Source organism: Euprymna scolopes, chromosome 21 (genome assembly GCF_053919585.1).
Source record: "Euprymna scolopes isolate OS-2025 chromosome 21, ASM5391958v1, whole genome shotgun sequence".
Classification (NCBI taxonomy): domain Eukaryota; kingdom Metazoa; phylum Mollusca; class Cephalopoda; order Sepiida; family Sepiolidae; genus Euprymna; species Euprymna scolopes.
The window spans coordinates 107,253,261-107,272,585 of record NC_136502.1 but is presented as its reverse complement, the minus strand read 5'-3'; the positions used below and the strand labels follow the sequence as shown (position 1 = coordinate 107,272,585).

The following is a 19,325-nucleotide window of genomic DNA, read 5'->3' as shown; positions in this document are numbered from 1 at the left end:
CAACGGCCAACTAGCACCATGTATATTTGTGTGTGTGTATATATGTGTATTGGGGTAGAGAGGGTTCCCGTAAGCCGTGGTGAAGGCAGCCTTTCTAGGAAAAGGAAATCTCTGATTTAAAAAACCATAAAGCGGAAGACCAGTACCCGCATTAAGCTGGTCTGCAGTTTAATTTGTTGCTGGCTATCTTGCTCTTGCTTGTTGCTGGATTTCAACATTTTGAACCGAGAGAGAGACTCAGCTGTCGTACAAAGCTAAGACTCTGTAACATCATATTTGTATAGATACTCCCTCAGGCATTTGGGCTCATGGATTTTAAATGTCTGAGAGAGTGGCACTCGTCTAACAAGACGTTGCAATCATCTGTATCTGTATGTCTCCCTGAAGGATTAAAAACAAGACCTTCCAAAGGGCGAATGAACTCTTTTTCTGGGTCAACGGCCAACTAGCACCGTGTATATTTGTGTGTGTGTATATGTGTATTGGGGTAGAGAGGGTTCCCGTAAGCCGTGGTGAAGGCAACCTTTCTAGGAGAAGCAAATCTCTGATTTAAAAAACCATAAAGCGGAAGACCAGTGCCCGCATTAAGCTGGTCTGCAGTTTAATTTGTTGCTGGCTATCTTGCTCTTGCTTGTTGCTGGATCTCAACATTTTGAACCGAGAGAGAGACTCAGCTGTCGTACAAAGCTAAGACTCTGTAACATCATATTTGTATAGATACTCCCTCAGACATTTGGGCTCATGGATTTTAAATGTCTGAGGGAGTGGCACTCGTCTGACAAGAAGTTGCAATCATCATCATGTATGTATGTATGTATGTATGTATGTATGTATGTATATGAAAAAACTGACTTTATCTGGAGCTGGTCTAGCTGGTCGCAAGCGATCACATGGAAATCAGTCTTTCTTTGATGGAGAAAACACTGTGGAACACTGATGTTCTATTTGTTTTATGGTCTGCAAGTCAAGTAGAGGTCTAAAGCGTCATATGAATGTCCACAGTAAAGCAGTACTGGTTGGCGTCCCTCAATCTCAGCATGTGTGGTCTCTGCAGCAAACTGTGTAAGAGCAGAGATAGTCTGAAGAGCCACCTTCGTTTCCACAGAAGATAAAAACTGCATCTTGATCACATCTCCACATGTATATATGTATATGTGTATATATATATGAAAAATACTAGGAAATGGATAAATAACTAACAATAAAGCAAAGGAAAGATGCTTTTCTTCTGTCAAGAAGTGACACTCACCATATATACGTGTGTGTGTGTGTGTGTGTGTGTGCGCGTGCGCGCGCGCGTGTGTGTGTGTTAACAATAATGATTTTCGAAGAATTCCCGAGTCAAATACTTGCATGAACGAAATTAAATTTTTTGCTCATCGTCATAAATTGAACGTTATTGGATTATTTTAATTTAATATCAGCATCCTGTTTATTGGAAAATATTCCAAATGAAGTTTTAATTTAATGCCGTGTTTTGGGGTTTTTTTGTTTTTTTTTTCCTCCCCGAAAGATTTTTCAGGATCTTTATTAGAATAAACATTGCGATTTTTGGATCAGAAAAATGAGTTTATAATTTTATCTTTGGCAGCTCTGCAATTCACTTGCGATTTCCTTTTCTGTCCTCTTCTGTTTCTTTTACCCTCTTTTTCGTTATTTAATGTCGAAACTCAGCGCCATTGTAATCGGCATCCATTATTGCAATCACGCTCCACCGAATTTTAATTTGATGCTCAGCAAATTGTGTCAGTCGGCAATATATTAAAACGTTGGTGTTTACCTAAATAATTAACGGTATTTTTTTATGAGATTTGGTATGAAGACAATGTACACGCTGACAGGGTTTCAGAGTCTGAGCTTTTGAAAGGAGTCGAAGTCAGAACTTTTGAAAGGATATTAATATTAAGAATTGGAGGTTTTGTAAGGATTCCATAGAAATACCAACGTTGTAATATATTTTTTATACTACTACTAAGCTGTACTTTTATATTGAGCACTCTTGAAATAGATATTGCAAATCTATATTTATTATGCCATCTTATGTTATATGTGTATATACTTGAAATAATAAACTATATATATATATATATATATATATATGTATATATAATGTAGGTATATATATATATATATATATATAATGTAGGTATATATATATATATAATGTAGGTATATATATATATATATATATATATATATATATATATATATATATATATATATACAGTCCTGGTCAATATATATATAGTCATCCACATACTGCACTGTTTCGCAGCTTATCAGTGCGGCTAGATAAGCAACTACCTCAAGCCAGGATCGAAACCCGACCGCCTGTACGACAGTCGAGGCACCTAACCATTACGCTAATCGTCGGCTGCTGTGTGAGTCGTGAATTAACGATGTTTTGACATCTTCCGAAATACCTAAGCTCGATTTGTTTACACAAATAGTATACATATATACTAGCGGTGGGGCGCCCGGCTTTGCTCAGTCGTAAAATACGCTTAAATATGGCATTTTAGTTTGCCCAGATTTCGTATATATTGTTGTAGAGTTGTATATATATATATTGTTGTAGATATTTAGGTGTTATCAGCTAGAATCGAAACCGAAAGCAAAACAGTATAATTCAAAGCTGGTGACGTTACCACTGTACTAATGTGACACGCATATGAATTGATTAAAAATAAACTAAGATGAATGTAAAAAATGTATAACGATTTCTTTTTTTCAATTTTGACCCCCTCTTTGAACCCTTAAAAACAACTTTAACCGGCTAAAGACCCATAAAAGAACGGCCCATAAAAATCCAATCCTTCGAGCGCCACTCTGCGAATTTTCGTTTCGGAAGAGATACAGTTTTTAAAAATGGTGATAGACAGACAGACAGACCGACCGACCGACCGACGGATAGCCTTTTATATATTAGGTATTCATTTTTTGACATATCTAAAATTATAATTTCTAACAAGTTGCTTTTTTTATGAAGGGGGGTTTCAATGAAAAAAGAATAGAAATATAGTTATTATACGTTTGGAATGAAATTTCGATGCTAAACTTGTTACTGGCATCTTCATTCTTAAAGTTATTATCAGGATATATATAATGTTTAATTATTCATTTTTTTTTTTTACTCTAGTTTACTCTTATTAAAATTTGCATTTGAAGTAACATTTTTTCTATCTCATTTCAGATTCTATATCAACACAATCTGATGAATGGATTTGGAGTACACACGTTGCCAATGGCCCAGCTAAACATGTTGGTACGAACGATTGTGCTGATATCTTTGTTTAAATTCTGTCTTTGCGGCGATCTCACTTACTACGTGCCGGAAGGTAAAAGTCCAGACTCTTACGTCGGCGACATTGCCGTCGATTCGCGTTTAATGGACAGTGTCCCTAGTAAAGATCATAATCTCCTCAAGTTTGATCGCATCCCACATACTGACCCGGGAAGTGTCCAGTTATTCCGTGTTGCAAGAGAAACTGGCAAAATATTTACAACACAGACGCTTGATGCCGAAGCTCTCTGCCGGCCAAATAAGGAGTGCTTCGAAATCATCAAGGTTGTCGTCAGTCGAGCAAAGTCCTTTATGCGAATTATTAAAGTAAAGGTGATAATAGAAGATGTCAACGATCACCAGCCAGAATTTCCAGAAAAAATTATAGACATCGAATTTTTAGAAGATGTCGGTATCGGGGCTAAGGTATCGATCCCTAATGCCGTCGACAAAGATGTTGGCAAACAAAATTCAGAGATTATCTACCAAATGAAAAAAAACATGGACGATCCATTTGCATTGTCGATATCGAAAAGTGTGGATGGAACATCGGACTTGAGTATGATCCTGGAAGAACGACTCGACCGGGAAACGAAAGATTCTTACATGATCCAGGTAATTGCTAAAGATGGCGGCACCCCGCCAAAACAGAACATATTGGATGTCCGCATATCCGTCATAGACGTTAATGATAATGCCCCAGTGTTTTCTCAGAATGTCTACAATGTTTCCATAAGGTATAAACACGACGAAGAAACCCCGATCGCCATCTTGTCTGCGAGAGATTCTGATTCTGGCAAAAACGGACAGATCTCGTACCACTTTAGTCCCAAAACTTCTGACAATGCAAAATCTTACTTCCAGATCGAGGAAGATACTGGTGAAATTTTCATGACAAAGACATTCCCTCAGGGACAAAACTTAATCTATGAGCTGTACACAAAAGCAACCGACGGAGGCAGCCCTTCACTTAGTTCCATTGCAATGGTCCTAGTCAATGTGGTTAACCAGCAGAATATTGCTCCCACCATTAACGTAAACTTTTTCGTTCGGTCTTCGGGAAACACTGCTTCTATATCTGAGGATGTCGAGGTGGGCAGTTTTATTGCATATGTAATGGTCACCGATCCAGATATTGGCGAGAACGGACAGGTCAATTGTAATCTTCGGCACAATAAATTTGAACTGCAAAGCCTTGGAACGAAAGAGTACAAAATAACTGTTACAGACTCGCTGGACAGAGAAACGGAAGAGCACTATGACATCACAATCCGCTGTCAGGATTACGGATCTCCGCCGCTCCACAGTGACACATCTTTTTCGATTCGTGTCATCGATGTCAACGATGTGCGACCACAGTTTCTAAAAGACGTATACAAATTCTGGATCTATGAAAATGAAAGCTCTAAATACCAGATAGGCACTATTAATGCAACTGACCCGGATCTTGGTGCCGGCGGGAAACTAACCTACTCGTTGCTGGCCAAGAACACAAATTTCTTACCTTTTCAAATACTAAGTAACGGATCGATTACCACTGTTATCTCACTGGATCATGAATTTCAAGATATTTATAATTTTCAAGTTTTTGTAAAGGACAACGGCAATCCTTCGCTAAACAATACGGCAGACATAAAGGTGAAGGTCAGGGATAAGAATGACAACGCCCCGCATTTTACATTCCCAAATGTCAATCCTTATACTATGAGCGTGCTTTACTACCCGCATTACACGAATAACATTACAGTCTTGAAGGCATCCGACAGCGACAGTCGCGAGAACGCCTTTCTCAAATACGAAATTGTCTCGGGTAACGACAAACAGCTTTTCACCGTCAACCATTACACCGGCTTGCTGTCATTTACACGAGTGGTAAACCAACAGGATGCTGGCTCGTACGAACTTCGATTCGTCGTGAAGGACAGCGGGTCACCAGTTTTGTCAGCAAATGTCGACATGATCATAACGCTGACGGTCAGCAATAAGACTCTCGAAAGGATAAACTCTGTCCATGTAAAATCCGATGAAAGTATCCATCTTGTCCTGATGATTGTCATTGTCCTAGTGGCCGTGACCCTGTCCGTCGCGATCACGGCAGGAATGTCCGTTTGCATTCTCCGCTGTAACAGTCGGAGGCACGCTCCCAACAGAGACGTAGATAATGCTTGCAAATGCGCCAGCGAATCTGGACACTACACGTGCCCATCCCAGCAGTCGGCATTTTGGCCGGATGCCCTTTCACCTGAGCCAGACTTGAGCCGGACATTGACCGGAAGATCGACTCGGGGACCGTGCCATGAGGAGGACTTGAGTAAGGGACAAAAACCTACAGATGGCATATATCAGGTGAGACGAAACGACACGCCGTGTTCCGACTCATACTATTACGAGCCGTAGCCGAAATCTTTTTTTTGTACGAAATTGATTTGCTTGCTTGCTGGAAACAAATGGGAGCACATCACGTGATTGTCTGCATTTTACAAATAAATTTTATTTTCACATTAAGTCAATACATTTTGTTTGCTATGTATATTTATCTATTCATGTATCCGTGCTTCATTTCACATTTGTTCCTCTTTCTTTCAGTCTTACTGAGTTCATATTAATTATTTACGTACTATTTTTTATGGAATTAATGAAGCTGGAGTAATGCATTCTGATTTAAATTTTTTTTAACATCTATTTCCTGGTTTTACGTATTATTTATAAACTGCAAATGTGGTTAACCGGTCGTTTCTCTGTTGTTTCTCTTTCTGACACACGTGTGCATTATCAACAATAATACGTATGGACAATAGCTACCACGTGTGTAGAGGATAAATGTCCCAACCACGTGCTTGTATATAAAGTTGGATAAGCCAAATATTCTACCAGTGGTGATTCTAAAATCTTTGAACCTGATAAACCATGACAATCAGGAAATCGATTACGCTTTTTAATTTCGTTAGATGAGGATTGGTTATTGTTTGGATTCTTCGGACTACTGTTCTCATCTCGATCGCTAATTTTACAATGCTGCGGTCGATGTAACCTTCGACCATATTCAGGTGGATATTGTCGATCTCGGGAATCTTTTCTGCTGAACTCAGGAATCTTTCCATCGAACTCTGGAATATGCGCTGAATTTCAACCGAACCCCTTTATTTAATCTACGGGAGTACCATGCTCTCGTTCCGTGAGCCATGACTGAATAAAAATATAAGTAATTCACAACAGCATTGTGAGTGTCGCTCGCTACAAGGATTGAACTTTCAACCAGAAGAGTGTAATTTTACAAACGATGTTTCCTCTTTTACTCACCTTCACCTCAAACAAGACATATTCGACGCAAGAAGCTACTACCATGCCTAAAAAAGATTAAGGTGTTGGTTTACGTTGAATTTGAGCTTCTGCATATCAGTACAGTTTGGGAAGTAGGTAGCAGGAAGGGAATTCCAAAGTCTACCTGTTCTACAGAAGAAACTATTAGCGTAGAAAGATTTATTATATTTAGGGATCTCAACAGTGAAGGGGTGTGATTTTGTTGCTTAGCAGGTTTGTCGAAGATATATACGTCGAGGGAGCACCCGTGCAACGAGTTTATCAGAGCACATTTCATTAAAATACTTGTAAAACAAGCACAGAGATAGAACATTGCGGTGATGGGGCAGAAAGTGGGACCTATTAGATTGGAGACCCTTTTGGGATCTTAGCCAAAAGGGAAAGACTGGTGGTAGATGCACCAGACGTAGCAACAATGCACGATAGATGGGCGAATGGCGGCTTTGTAGAAGTACAGGATATTCTCAGGTGTGAGCAGTTTTCTAGCACGATTTTACCAAGTACTTTATCCGTTATGCCATAGGCCCTTGCATAGAAGGTAGGAGATTACGCCGTGAAAGTAACACTTAAGATGATAAATACGTAGTACCTATTTACTATGCCTCCCCACGGGACAGAGTTAGACACCAGGGTCGTTTTTTTTTAACGTAGAGAAAAAGTACAAAAATAAAAATTGTCTCAGTCGTGAAGGATTTCTCCTCCGCCGAAAGAGAACAAGAAACGGAAGTGCAGCATCTGAAGAACAGATGGTATTTATTTGCTCCCCCACCGAGCAAATTAGGCACAAGGCCGATTTTTTAATGTGAGGAGTGAAGGGAGAGGGAAGGGAAAAAGGGGACCAGCTCCCAAGAGGTGGGAAATGGGAGCCGGTTAATGGTCAGGCATGTGGGGTTGCCCCCACATCTGGTCTTTGCTAGTCATAGCTTGCAGCATCTGAAGGTCAGATGGTATTTATTTGCTCCCCCACCGAGCAAATTAGGCACAAGGCCAATTTTTAATGTGAGAAGTGAAGGGAGGGGGAAGGGAAAAAGGGGACCAGCTCCCGAGAGGTGGGAAATGGGAGCTGGTTAATGGTCAGGCATGTAGGGTTGGCCCCACATCTGGTCTTTGCTAGTCATAGCTAGTCATAGCTTGCAGCATCTGAAGGACAGATACTACACTTTGATCTTGACCAAAAGGCCAAGTAGTAGCTGTTGTTCATGTTTACCATTTTTTGATCATACACACGTGTTTCAGAAAGAGAAATAATAGAGAAACAATTGGTTGACAATAACATTGATAGTTTATTTACAGTTTTGTAGGGTGGCTAAAAACATGTAAAATACGAAATAAAATAACCAGTAAAACCGTAATCTAAAGAGGAATTACAATACTTCAATGACAGAACGTGCACGAGGTTGTTTCCGCTCAGAGAATAGTACAAATGAAGTTATTTGGTTCTTTGACGATTGCCTGCGACTTAACGGATAAAACTGTTAGGGTTTAAAAGATATGCTTAATAGTAGAACAGGTCTGGACAACATCCAACCAGTCCAGAATCCATGGTCGGGTCATGTTGTTATATTTCCCAACACGTGGGGAATAAAGATACGGAATCGTGTGCCATTAATGTTTTCTTGTGTTAAAACACAATCAAGGAAGATAACCCTGACTTAAAAACAGGATTATTTCACTACAAACGATGCATATCGCTGACATGTAATTATTTTCTGTTTGAAATTATTCATTCCATTGTCTTACATATTCATGTTTATCTTTGTCGATTAGCCTTTGATAACCGTAATTTATTTATCTGGTCGGGCTCCTTGACCAGATCAATGTAACCCCCCCCCAACCTCTCTCCAATTTTCCCTGACTTCCATCAGCTGTCTCATATCTTCAGGATCCCAGTTGGTGTCGTGTGCAGTTTGTTGGATATACATGGATCTAGGTCGTCCTATGCTCGTGCGCTTGTGCCGTTGAGTCCACAACGATACATTTCTCACCAGTTCTTGCTTTCTCTTCTGGCAGTGACTGGCACATCGTAAACGTCGCTCCCTCATATGGCAGGTAGGTTGCCATAAAGTTGCTGCTACGTGGGGATGATCTTACCAAGATATATTTAATACGGTTCGTAGCTTGCAGGTGTACGATCCATCTAGCTTTATTTTCAATCTTTTGGTGAGTGTCCAGGTTGTAGCACAGTAGACAAGGACAGACTCCATCACCGCTCCATTAGCACACATAACTGATGCAGATTATGCAGACGATATTGCTCTGTTCGCGAATAACAATGCTGATGCGTAAAACACTGTTATGTGCGTTAGAAATCTCTGCAAATGATATTGATCTTTGCGTGAATGCTAATAAGACAAAGTTAATGACTTTTAATGCAGAGAGGGGAGATCAATGCTCTAGATGGAAAAGCACTGAAAGAAGTCAATGAGGTTACGTACCTGGGCAGCAACGTAGGTTCCACGGAGAGAGAGATCGAAATTTGCTTCTCAAAAGCATGGGCTGCGTTGGATAAGTTGCGGTCAGTATGGACCTCAAGGCTAACTGACAAACTGGAAAACAGATAAACGTAAACATGTCTTGATCAATCTAGACAAGCTTTTAGTCAATTAAACCTTCGGTTCTTCTGACGAGCTTTAGGTTTTGATATTAGATATCAAAATATTACTAAAAAAAATTGATCTTCTGCTTAAGATATGTTTTATATAAAACTGGAACGGTTTATACATGTCTTAATTGCTTTTGTAAATTCGGCATCTTTTGTAAATACATCTTTGTAAATTTGTTTTTTAAAACTTCACAATTTGGACAGGGGTAACTCGCTACAGGCATCATCATCATCATCATCATCATCAACATAATCATCATCACAACCACCATCGCCGCTACCACCACTATCACCACCACCAATATCACTATATATGGCTTAATGTCTAATTTACATGCTGGCATGTGCTGGACGGCTTTTAAATATTGACTAATATATCTCTGGCCAGGTCTTTATTTATCTCTCTTTCTCTTAAAGCCATTCTTATCATTTCCTCCCATGTTTTCATTTGCATCTCCTTTTCAACTGACTCTCTATATCTCAACTTTCCACATCTACTATCCCGAAAATTGTCATCCACGTCTTTTTTTTTTCAACGTGACCAAAGCAACGAAGTCTCCTGTTGGATATTCTGTCTAGAATATGGTTTATAATATGAAAATGGAAAAGTTTATTTATCACTCAATTATATGATTTTGTAAAGACATCTTTGTAAATTGTATCTATTTGTTTGAAGATTTTTAGAATTTGTACAGAGTTGATTCGCTACAGGCATTATACAACAGACATTTTTTTTTGTAATAAATGGATACTCTTGTTCCTTGGAATCTAGGACTCGTCCGGTTCCAAAGAAAAGAGTAATTTAATTTTTATCCAGTGTTGCTAATGTTTTCTTTTTGTTTTTTGTTTTTTTGTTTTTTTTGTGCATTTTTTAGTTTTATTTTCAAAATTTCAGAAAATAAAAGAAACACATATAAATTGGTATGAATCAGCAATTTTTTTTCTGTAATTGGAATTTCTAAAATCAGGAACTTAGCAGATGGAACCGTTTGGTGGTTGATAACATAAAAGAAGTGCGTATGCGGATAATGTCTTTTTACCGGGAATCTTAATTACCTCTTAGTTTTTTTTTGTTTTTTTTTTAATTTTGTTTTTTTATTTATTTTCTAGCAGATGTACCCGGCGTTGCCCGGTATTAAACGTAACGTTAAATTCCTTCTTAAAAAATGAAATTAAAAAAAATGGAAACAAACTGAGACATGTGCATGCGAGTATTATGTGTTTTCTAAACAGTTCACTTCTTGTAAGTAAAAAATAATATTCGAGCTGAGATCGAAACTAAACCCTCAAGACAGGGAGTCAAGTACGTTTACCATTAGGTTAGCTCGCCACGATCTTTAAAAAGTGTTTTTAAATTTACTTATTCTTAACATAAGGAAGCTGCCATGTGAACGATTCCCACATGCGCATTCATGACGCAGTTGACAAACAGATAAAAATCCGATGACCCCCAAATACTAAATTTTCATTTATTTTGAACTCTTAACAGCCCTTTTTTGGATGAAAACCGATTAAAAAAGTTTTACACATGTCTGAATACCTTATATACCAAATTTCAAGTCTGCAGATCAAAAATTCATTAAGTACATGGGTTGGAAGTTGTCCTCACACACACACACACACACACACACACACACACATGCAACACACATTCTTACTTTTATAGATATACTAGCAGTCTGTCCGGCGTTGCCCGGTTGTAAAAAATTAATATATCTTAATTAATGCAGAATTTTTATTTATTATAAACGAAAATACCGTACTATTCATCGTAACGTTGCGTTCCTTTAAATAAAAAATTAAGTATAAAAACAGAAAACACTGAGACATGTCTATGCGTGTGTTATGTTTTTTTTCTAAACAGTTCATTTCTTGTAAGTAAAAAGGAATTGGGCTGAGATCGAAACCAAAACCTAAAGAACGTGAGTCAACTACGATAACCATTACACCAGCTTGACACGGTTTTAAATAGTGTTTTCAAACCAACTCATACTTAATATAAGGAAGCTGTCATGTTTTATGATTGCGCATGCGCAGTCATGAAACATAGTTAACAAACAGATAAAAATCCGATGACCCCCTTCCCAGTACCAATTTTTCAATTTTGATCCCCCCCCCTTAGCATACCTTTTTACCGGAGGAATTTCCTCCCAGTTTTCTGCAAAAAACTTAAATGTAATGCAAACAGACAACTCACTGCTCAACTCCCTACATTGTATCTTTCTAGGTATAGTACCAATTAGTAGCCTCTTTTGTCACGTTTGAGGTGAATAAGAAAAAAAAAATTTTAAGCTTGCAATTAAATTCACCTTTTTCATCTAGTAAAGTAGTTAAACCTAAGGATGAAAACTGATTAAAAAGTCTTTCGCGGGTCTGAATACCCTATATACCAAATTTCAAGTCTGCAGATCACAAATTCGTTGAGTATATGGGTTGAGAAGTGTCCTCACAGACATACACGCGCGCATTTTCACTTTTATAGATATATAGATAGCTTTATTTATTTATTTATTTATTTATTTATTATGGAAATCGCTCCAGACAAGGCATGAAGCCATTGATGCAAAATTATAAAACTGTTACTTCAAGGTAAAAAAACTAACCAACAATAAGTATTAGATCGATCGTAAAATGAGATCGCCGAATATGCAATTCTTTCTTCCCTTTTTCTCTTTTGTGTCTTTTTCAGCAAAAAGAAAGAATAAAGAAAGTGAAAAGGACAAATAAAGATTTCTTTTCCTTCCTTTTTACAAGTGAATGTTGAAGAAATTATTATGTTATTGTTAAATTAGTGCCCGGTGATTTTGAAAGCAGTATAAGAACTTTTGACTATTGGGTAAGAACTCTTTCGTCTTTCTTTAAAGGAATTACAACAGAAACATGTACGCACTTATGTAGCAATGTTTGTATGAATAAATATTCTATAATTACGCCCTACTTAAAAACCGGAGTTTCGGTGGATTTACATCTAGGAAACTACAGCAATATGATCATTATCTCTCCCTCTCTCTTTCTCCCGTTCTCTCTCTCATATATATATATATATATATATATATATATATATATATATATATATATATATATATATATATATATATTGATATGTAGTTTGCTTGAAGCATTGTGTGGGATAGGTGTGTAAAAGAGATTTAGAAGGCTGTCACAATGCGAGGAATGAATTATAGTCGCTGTTGGTAAGCATGCTTTGAATCGACCTGTTACGCACACCATTTGAAAAGGGAAAATTTTTCCGAAATTAATAATGGAATACGTCGCATAGACTTACAAGTAAGACATTTTACCATACAACTGAATAAATATATATATGTACTTATTGATTTGTAAATCGCCACTTGTTCTCGTCTCCTCTTACCAACAGCGGCTATAATTCATTCCTCGCATTGTGACAGCCTTCTAAATCTCTTTTACACACACACACACACACACATACATATATATATATATATATATATATATATATATATATATATATATATATATATATATATACTAGCACTTCAGCCCAGCGTCTGGATGTGTCGGTTGAGCAAAAAAAAAAGTTGTAGTAGGAAGGCAGGCTCGAACCTGTACCGCTAAGGAGGGAAAAGAATGGGGGGAGGCTGACGTCTTTGCGGTTACGACCACCGCCAAAACTGAAGTGATTCATGTTTAAATTAAAGCTAGACAGTCGAAAGGAGAGGATATCTTTTAAAAATATCGGCAAATAAAGCGACCCCCCTGTAGAGAAGTGCCTAGTTGAAGGCGAAAATATTAATGTTTTTAGCCAATTTTTCGATATTTGTCGTATGAAAGGTCGAACTTTAAAACGATACTGATCTTGGTAAAATCCGTCGCCTTTGTCGAAAGTTTTAGGCAAACATACATACATACATACATACATACATACATACATTTATATACTGGTAACTGAAAATTTTCGACCCAAACCGATGAAAAAGCTTGCCCTATCTCTGAATACCTTTTATGTAAAATTTCAAATGTTTAGACAAGAAATTGTCTGAGTAATTTGGTAGAGACCGCAGAGGTAAAAAAAAAATTTAACTTTGACCCCTATTATGACCCCTTAACATTTATTGTTTTGCGCTCAAATCAAGTTATTAAGTTAGATCCATATTCAAGGAACCTATATCTAAAATTTTAAGTGTTTCGACCCCAAATTGCCGGAGGAGTTTGGTAGAGTTCTCAAAAGTCAAATCATTGAACTTAACAGCCAGATTTCTGGTCGAAAACTGATCACAAATATTTTCCCAAATCTTACTACCCTGTATATCAAATTTCGAGTCTGTAGACTAAAAATTGACAAAGTTATTGCGGTGGGAAATGTACACACATACACAGACACACAGACACTTCACTTTTATAGATATACTAGCATGTGTGCCCGGCGTTGCCCGGGTGTTTGGAGGTGTATGTTGAGCAAAAAAAAAAAACGGTCAATTTTTAAACTTTGACCCCTATTATGAACCCTTAACATTGTTGTTTGGGGGGTCATATCGAGTTATTAAGTTAGATCCATGTCCAAGGAACCTATATCTAAGATTTCAAGTGTTTAGACCCAAAATTGTCGGAGGAGTTTGGTAGAGTTGTCAAAGGTCCAATCATTGAACTTTGACCCCTTAACAACCAAATTTCTGGCCGAAAACCGATCACAAAGATTTTCCCAAATCTTACTACCCCGTATATCAAATTTTGAGTCTGTAGACTGAAAATTGGCAAAGTTATTGCATAGGAAAATGTACACAGACCCACAGACACACAGACACATTCACTTTCATAGATAGATAGATAGATAGATAGATAGATAGATAGATAGATAGATAGATAGATAGATAGATAGATTAAACAAAAATATATACGTATACATAATATATATGGAAACAATTTTGTGTTTCTTCTAAACATTTTACGCAAATATTATGCAAATATAAATCATGTATAATATCTGCATGAATATAATTACACGTAATAGTTAACTAAAGATGATCACCCCATAAGAAAACCGAAAAAACTAATAGGAAATTAATTAAAATGAATTTTAAAAGAATATGCAAATTAGCTAGATCTTTTGCTAGTGAATGCAATTCCACAAGCCATATATAAGGAAATTGTATTTTCTTTTCAAATAAGTAGAAAAGAGGAGTTTTAATATGAATATCAATGCACAAAAAAGAAAAAGGAATTTATAGGAGTACAGATAGAAGATAGATAAAGTGGCTTTGTCGGTCTGTGTGAGGAAAGGTTTCTACCAAACTGCTCTGTTAATTTTGAATTTGCATACTGGAAATTTGATGCACAGGAGATTTGAACCTGTGAAACAAATTCAATTTGGGTTTTAGTCGTTAAAAATAGCTGTTAGGGGGTTAAAATTGTGAACAAATGGAACTTGACAGGTGTTAACAGACTTGATATGATCTTCTACGCATGCGCAAATATACATTTATACATTAAATGTTTATTTTTTTTTTAGCTTTTTCTATGTGAGCGATGTGGTGCAAATAGTAACCAATAATGCTGTAGTGCTATATGTTTTAGTTTCGATTCTAGCTGATGGCACCCAAGTTACATTTTTTTAAATTACTTTTGAAATTACTACTATATATTGGGTACAATATAATAATCAGTAGAGAATTGATTCTATAATAATAAATATGAAGTATACATTAATTAAAATATCACATTGAAGCATATTTTACGACTGGATATCAAATGAAATTAAAGAATATGGATATATTCTTTACATAGAGACTTATCAAGATATAAGACGCTCAATATTTAAGAATGAATCATGTACTTAGACTGAAATTATGGACAAAATTAAATAAATCTATTATATCTATAAAATTGAACGTGTGTGTGTGTGTGTGTGTGTGTGTGTGTGTACATTTTCCTACGCAATAACTCTCTCAATTTTCAGTCCACAGACTCGAAACTTAATATGCTGGGTACTCAGATTTGGGAAAATCTTTGTGATCCATTTTCGGCCAAATATTTGGCTGTTAAGGGGTCAAAGTTCAATGATTTGACCTTTGACAACTCTACCAAACTCCTCCGACAATATTGGGTCTGAACACTTGAAATTTTAGATATAGGTTTATTGGACATGGATCTAACTTAATAACTTGATTTGAGCCCAAAACATTAAATGTTAAGGGTTCATAATAGGGGTCAAAGTTTAAAAAATGACCTTTTTTTTTTTTTTTTTTGCTCAACATACACTTCCAAACAACCGGGCAACGCCGGGCTGAAATGCTAGTATAGATATAAGTAAACACGTCAATAAATCTCCACACTAACGTACTGTACTTGCAATAATCCTTATCCCTGAGTGGCTTCCGGGCCTTGATAAGTGGTGACCCCTGTGTAAAATATATATATATATATATATATATATATATATATATATATATATATATATATATGAATTTACGTGACGGTTCAATAAGGATAAACATCAATGATAAGAGGAGTTATGTGTGCTTTTTATACCAAGCCAAGGCAATTTGAAACCTAATGCTTCTCATCAGACGAGAAGAAGGGATCTAGATTACAAATATAGGGAATGCAACATCTAGCTTATGGTACATTAAGAAGGAAATGTAAAATAAATAAACATGAAAATAAATTGAAAAAAATATAACAAAATAACTATTTCATCAGATTCACAAAATGAGTTTGTTTTTATTTTTACCCATTCTTCAATCATTTTTAATCTATCAAATTTATTCATAAAATATTCTTTAAAATAGTCTTCACCAGTATTATTTTAAACATGATTAGGGAATTTCTTTTAAAACTATATTAATCTATTACTAGCGAGACCTGTGGAAATTCCACAAGGGACTCATTCATATGTAATATATTGATGTTGGCATTCTGTAGATGTTCAGCATAAATGGAAACGCTCTGATATTATTGTAGCTCTTTTGTTAAAACTACAAAAGTATCTATGTAAGCTAGCAGGGATGCCCGGCGTAGTCCAGTCATAAAGTGCACTTAAATATATTTTAGTTCTTGCAGATTTCGTATATATTATTATAGAGCTAATGTTCTACAGATACGTGTGATTGTAACTCACCGTTTCTTGATCGTAAAGATTCTTGACATAAAATGCTCCATGTTGTGTTGGCGATGTGAGTATCATATGGTAAGGAAAACCACCAAATTGGATGTCATGGTTTTCAGTCTTGGGGCATAATAACACGGGTGGCAAAGCTGGGTCAAATGTGAACAAATTGAAACATGTATGAATACAAAACAATTAGCTACAACGCACACCTGTGGATTTTAATAATATGCAATAGAATTAATTTTAACTAGCGAGACCTGTGGAAATTCCACAGGAGACTCATTCATATGTAATATATTGATGTTGACATTCTGTAGATGTTCAGTGTAAATGGAGACGCTCTGATATTATTGTAGCTCTTTTGTTAAAACTGCAGAAGTATTTATCTAAGCTAGCACGAACGCCCGGCAAAGCCCGGTTGTAAATACGCTTAAATATGATATTTTAATTCTTGCAGATTTCGTATATATTATTATAGAGTTAATGTTCTATCGATTTTATACATATTATAAAGTTGCGATTTCAAAAATAAAAAAAAACATATCCATATGACTTGGATTCACCAGCTTGAATCGAAACTGGAATAAATACTTATGAAAAAAATACATGCATATATATATATATATATATATATATATATATATATATATATATATATATATAACTTGAGTCTCTTTAGCCATAATCGAAACTGAAACCAAAACTTATTGTGTAAAATTATTTATTACAAGAAATGGAAGTACATATCAATTAAACAACCCGGATGTAAGCGTGACATAGAAAATAACACGCACGCTATCGTATTGATATATAGATAATATTCTGATGGTGTGATCGATTATGGCCCTCGGTGTAAATAAGCCTGACGAACCTAAAAAGCAGCAAAATCCCATCCTTCACTGTAGAGGTTCCTAAATGTTGAAAAGCCATCTACTCTAGTAATTCTTTCTTTCAGGTTGATAGATTTGTGAATTTACTGCCGATTTTCTGCTTGTCTGACTGTATTAATGTTATGGCTTGCAATAAGCCACAAAGAAAACAGAACAACGGAATATAGAGTTTAAACAATGTATTACTGGAACAACAACATAAAAAGGTTTCAACTGAAAAGAGTAGTAAACGTAACCGAGCAGGCGAGGGTCGCTCTGGTGTTTACTCCACACCTGGGATCAAAAGGTCTATGGTTTATATAATGAATAGAACAGTCCATTTGGAGGGTGATTCCTCCACCCCCCCACCCCTGATTTCCGCGGTTGTGAAAATCAGTATTTCTTCCTTTTGGGGCAGACCACCAAGGGGTCTGTGCGCTTCCTCTTTCTGCCGGAGCATCTCGGTTCTGACATCCCTTTTGGAGGGTCTATATCAAAACAGTCATACACAGTTTTCATCGCCCACTGCCGTCCTGCGGTGGTTCTTCTTGATCCTCGTAGAAGTGTTTCCTGATTTGGTTCAGGTGCCTCTTATGTTGGAACTTTGGGCACTGAATGATGTATGTAACATGGCCGATTCACCGTGCCCTGTTCCCAAAAAGAAACGTTATTTCTAAAATGTCTAAAATACACGTTGTTTCCGTTGTTAAACCGTTTCGTTGGCATTATAGAGGTTCTGTTGTGTACTATGTGTTTGAGTAGCAGTTTATCAAATACGGATTTTATTTTCCGTCCAAACATGATTTCTGCTGAGGATCCCGCATCTGGTTTATTCGGATTTCTCGTGATTCTGTAAATCTGCAGAAATTGCTGAAGGGCCTTTTCTGTCGGTGTACCGGACACCTTTTTTAATGCCCTTTTAAGCGTATCGACGAAGCGTTCGATCTGGCTTCTGGTGAGATACTGGGGTGTCGTAATATGCTTGACTTGATACGTCTCGCAGCATTCTCTGAACTCTGTCAAGGTGAACTGTGTAGCGTTGTCGCCAACCAAACAGTTTACAACCCCAATAAAAAATTTGTCGTTGTTGCCACGATCGGTTTTTTGCATCTTAGTACTTCTGGCCATTTAGAGTAAGAATCAACTACTATCACGTAGTAAAAATCCTCCACAGGTCCCGCATAATCGATGTGGATCCTCGACCATGGTTGTTCAGCCTTATGCCAAGGTTTACATGTTATCGGTGGTGCTTTTGCAGCCAAAGCACAACCTTTGCATCTGTTCACCATGTCGGTAATATCTTGGTCCATAGCTGGCCAATAAACAAAACATCTCATTAGGCTTTTTATTCTGTTTATTCCTGGATGCCCCATGTGAAAATCCTTGATAATTCTTTTTTAAGAGTTTGGGCGATGACAACCCTTTCACTGTATAACAGTATTTCGTCGCAACCAGAAAAAATGCCTGAACTGGTGTCACCCAGTGCTAATTTCTGCTTCGTGGTTTGAATGAAATTGTCATTTAAGGATTCTGACTTAATTTCCTGAAGTGTGACCGGCAGTTCGCGGATAATATTGTTTATTATGTTTTTACATCACTATTAATACGTAGTGCCGCGATTACTGAATCTTCAAGAGGTTCCATTTTGGCAGGAATCAGTCTCGATAGACCATCTGCATGAGCTAGTTGTTTTGAGATGAGAAATTGAATTGTAAAATTATAGTTCAGCAGAATAGCTCGCCATCTAAATAGTCGGTTCGCAGTGAATGTTGGAAGTCCTTTTTTTTATCCAAAAATGGATATCAACGGCTTATGGTCGGTTTGTAGAAAAAATGTCTTCCGTACAAGAACCGGTGGAATTTTGAAACTGCAAATATAATTCCTAGGGTTTCTTTCTCGATCTGAGAATAATTCTTTTCCGCTGGCAAAAGAGTTCATGATGCGAAAGCAATAGGCTGTTTCGAGCCATCCGGCATTCGATGTAGCATGCACGCCCCGACGCCATATTGACTAGCGTCGCTAGCTACTATTATGTCCAACTACGGGTCGAAATGCGCTATGAATAGTTTTTAAGTCAGGATTCTTTTTATTTCTTGGAATGATGCCTGGCAATCTTCTGTCCACTCCCAAGCTTTATCCTTTTTCAGCAATTCATCAAGTGGT

At 36.9% G+C, this 19,325-nt stretch overlaps 1 protein-coding gene across 10 annotated transcripts in view; it reads left to right on the top strand.

Moving 5' to 3' along the window:
* Positions 1-19,325, top strand: part of LOC145242661 (protocadherin gamma-C4-like) — a 567,292-nt gene that overhangs the window by 196,386 nt on the left and 351,581 nt on the right. For all 10 annotated transcript variants that reach the window (XR_013862793.1, XR_013862788.1, XR_013862791.1 and 7 more), the window contains exon 2: positions 3,194-5,629. Coding sequence is in view for 4 of the 10 variants with exons in the window: in XM_080105788.1 (XP_079961914.1) it covers positions 3,215-5,629 (2,415 nt within the window). In the remaining 6 variants the exon portion in view is untranslated. The remainder of the gene's footprint in view (positions 1-3,193; positions 5,630-19,325) is intronic.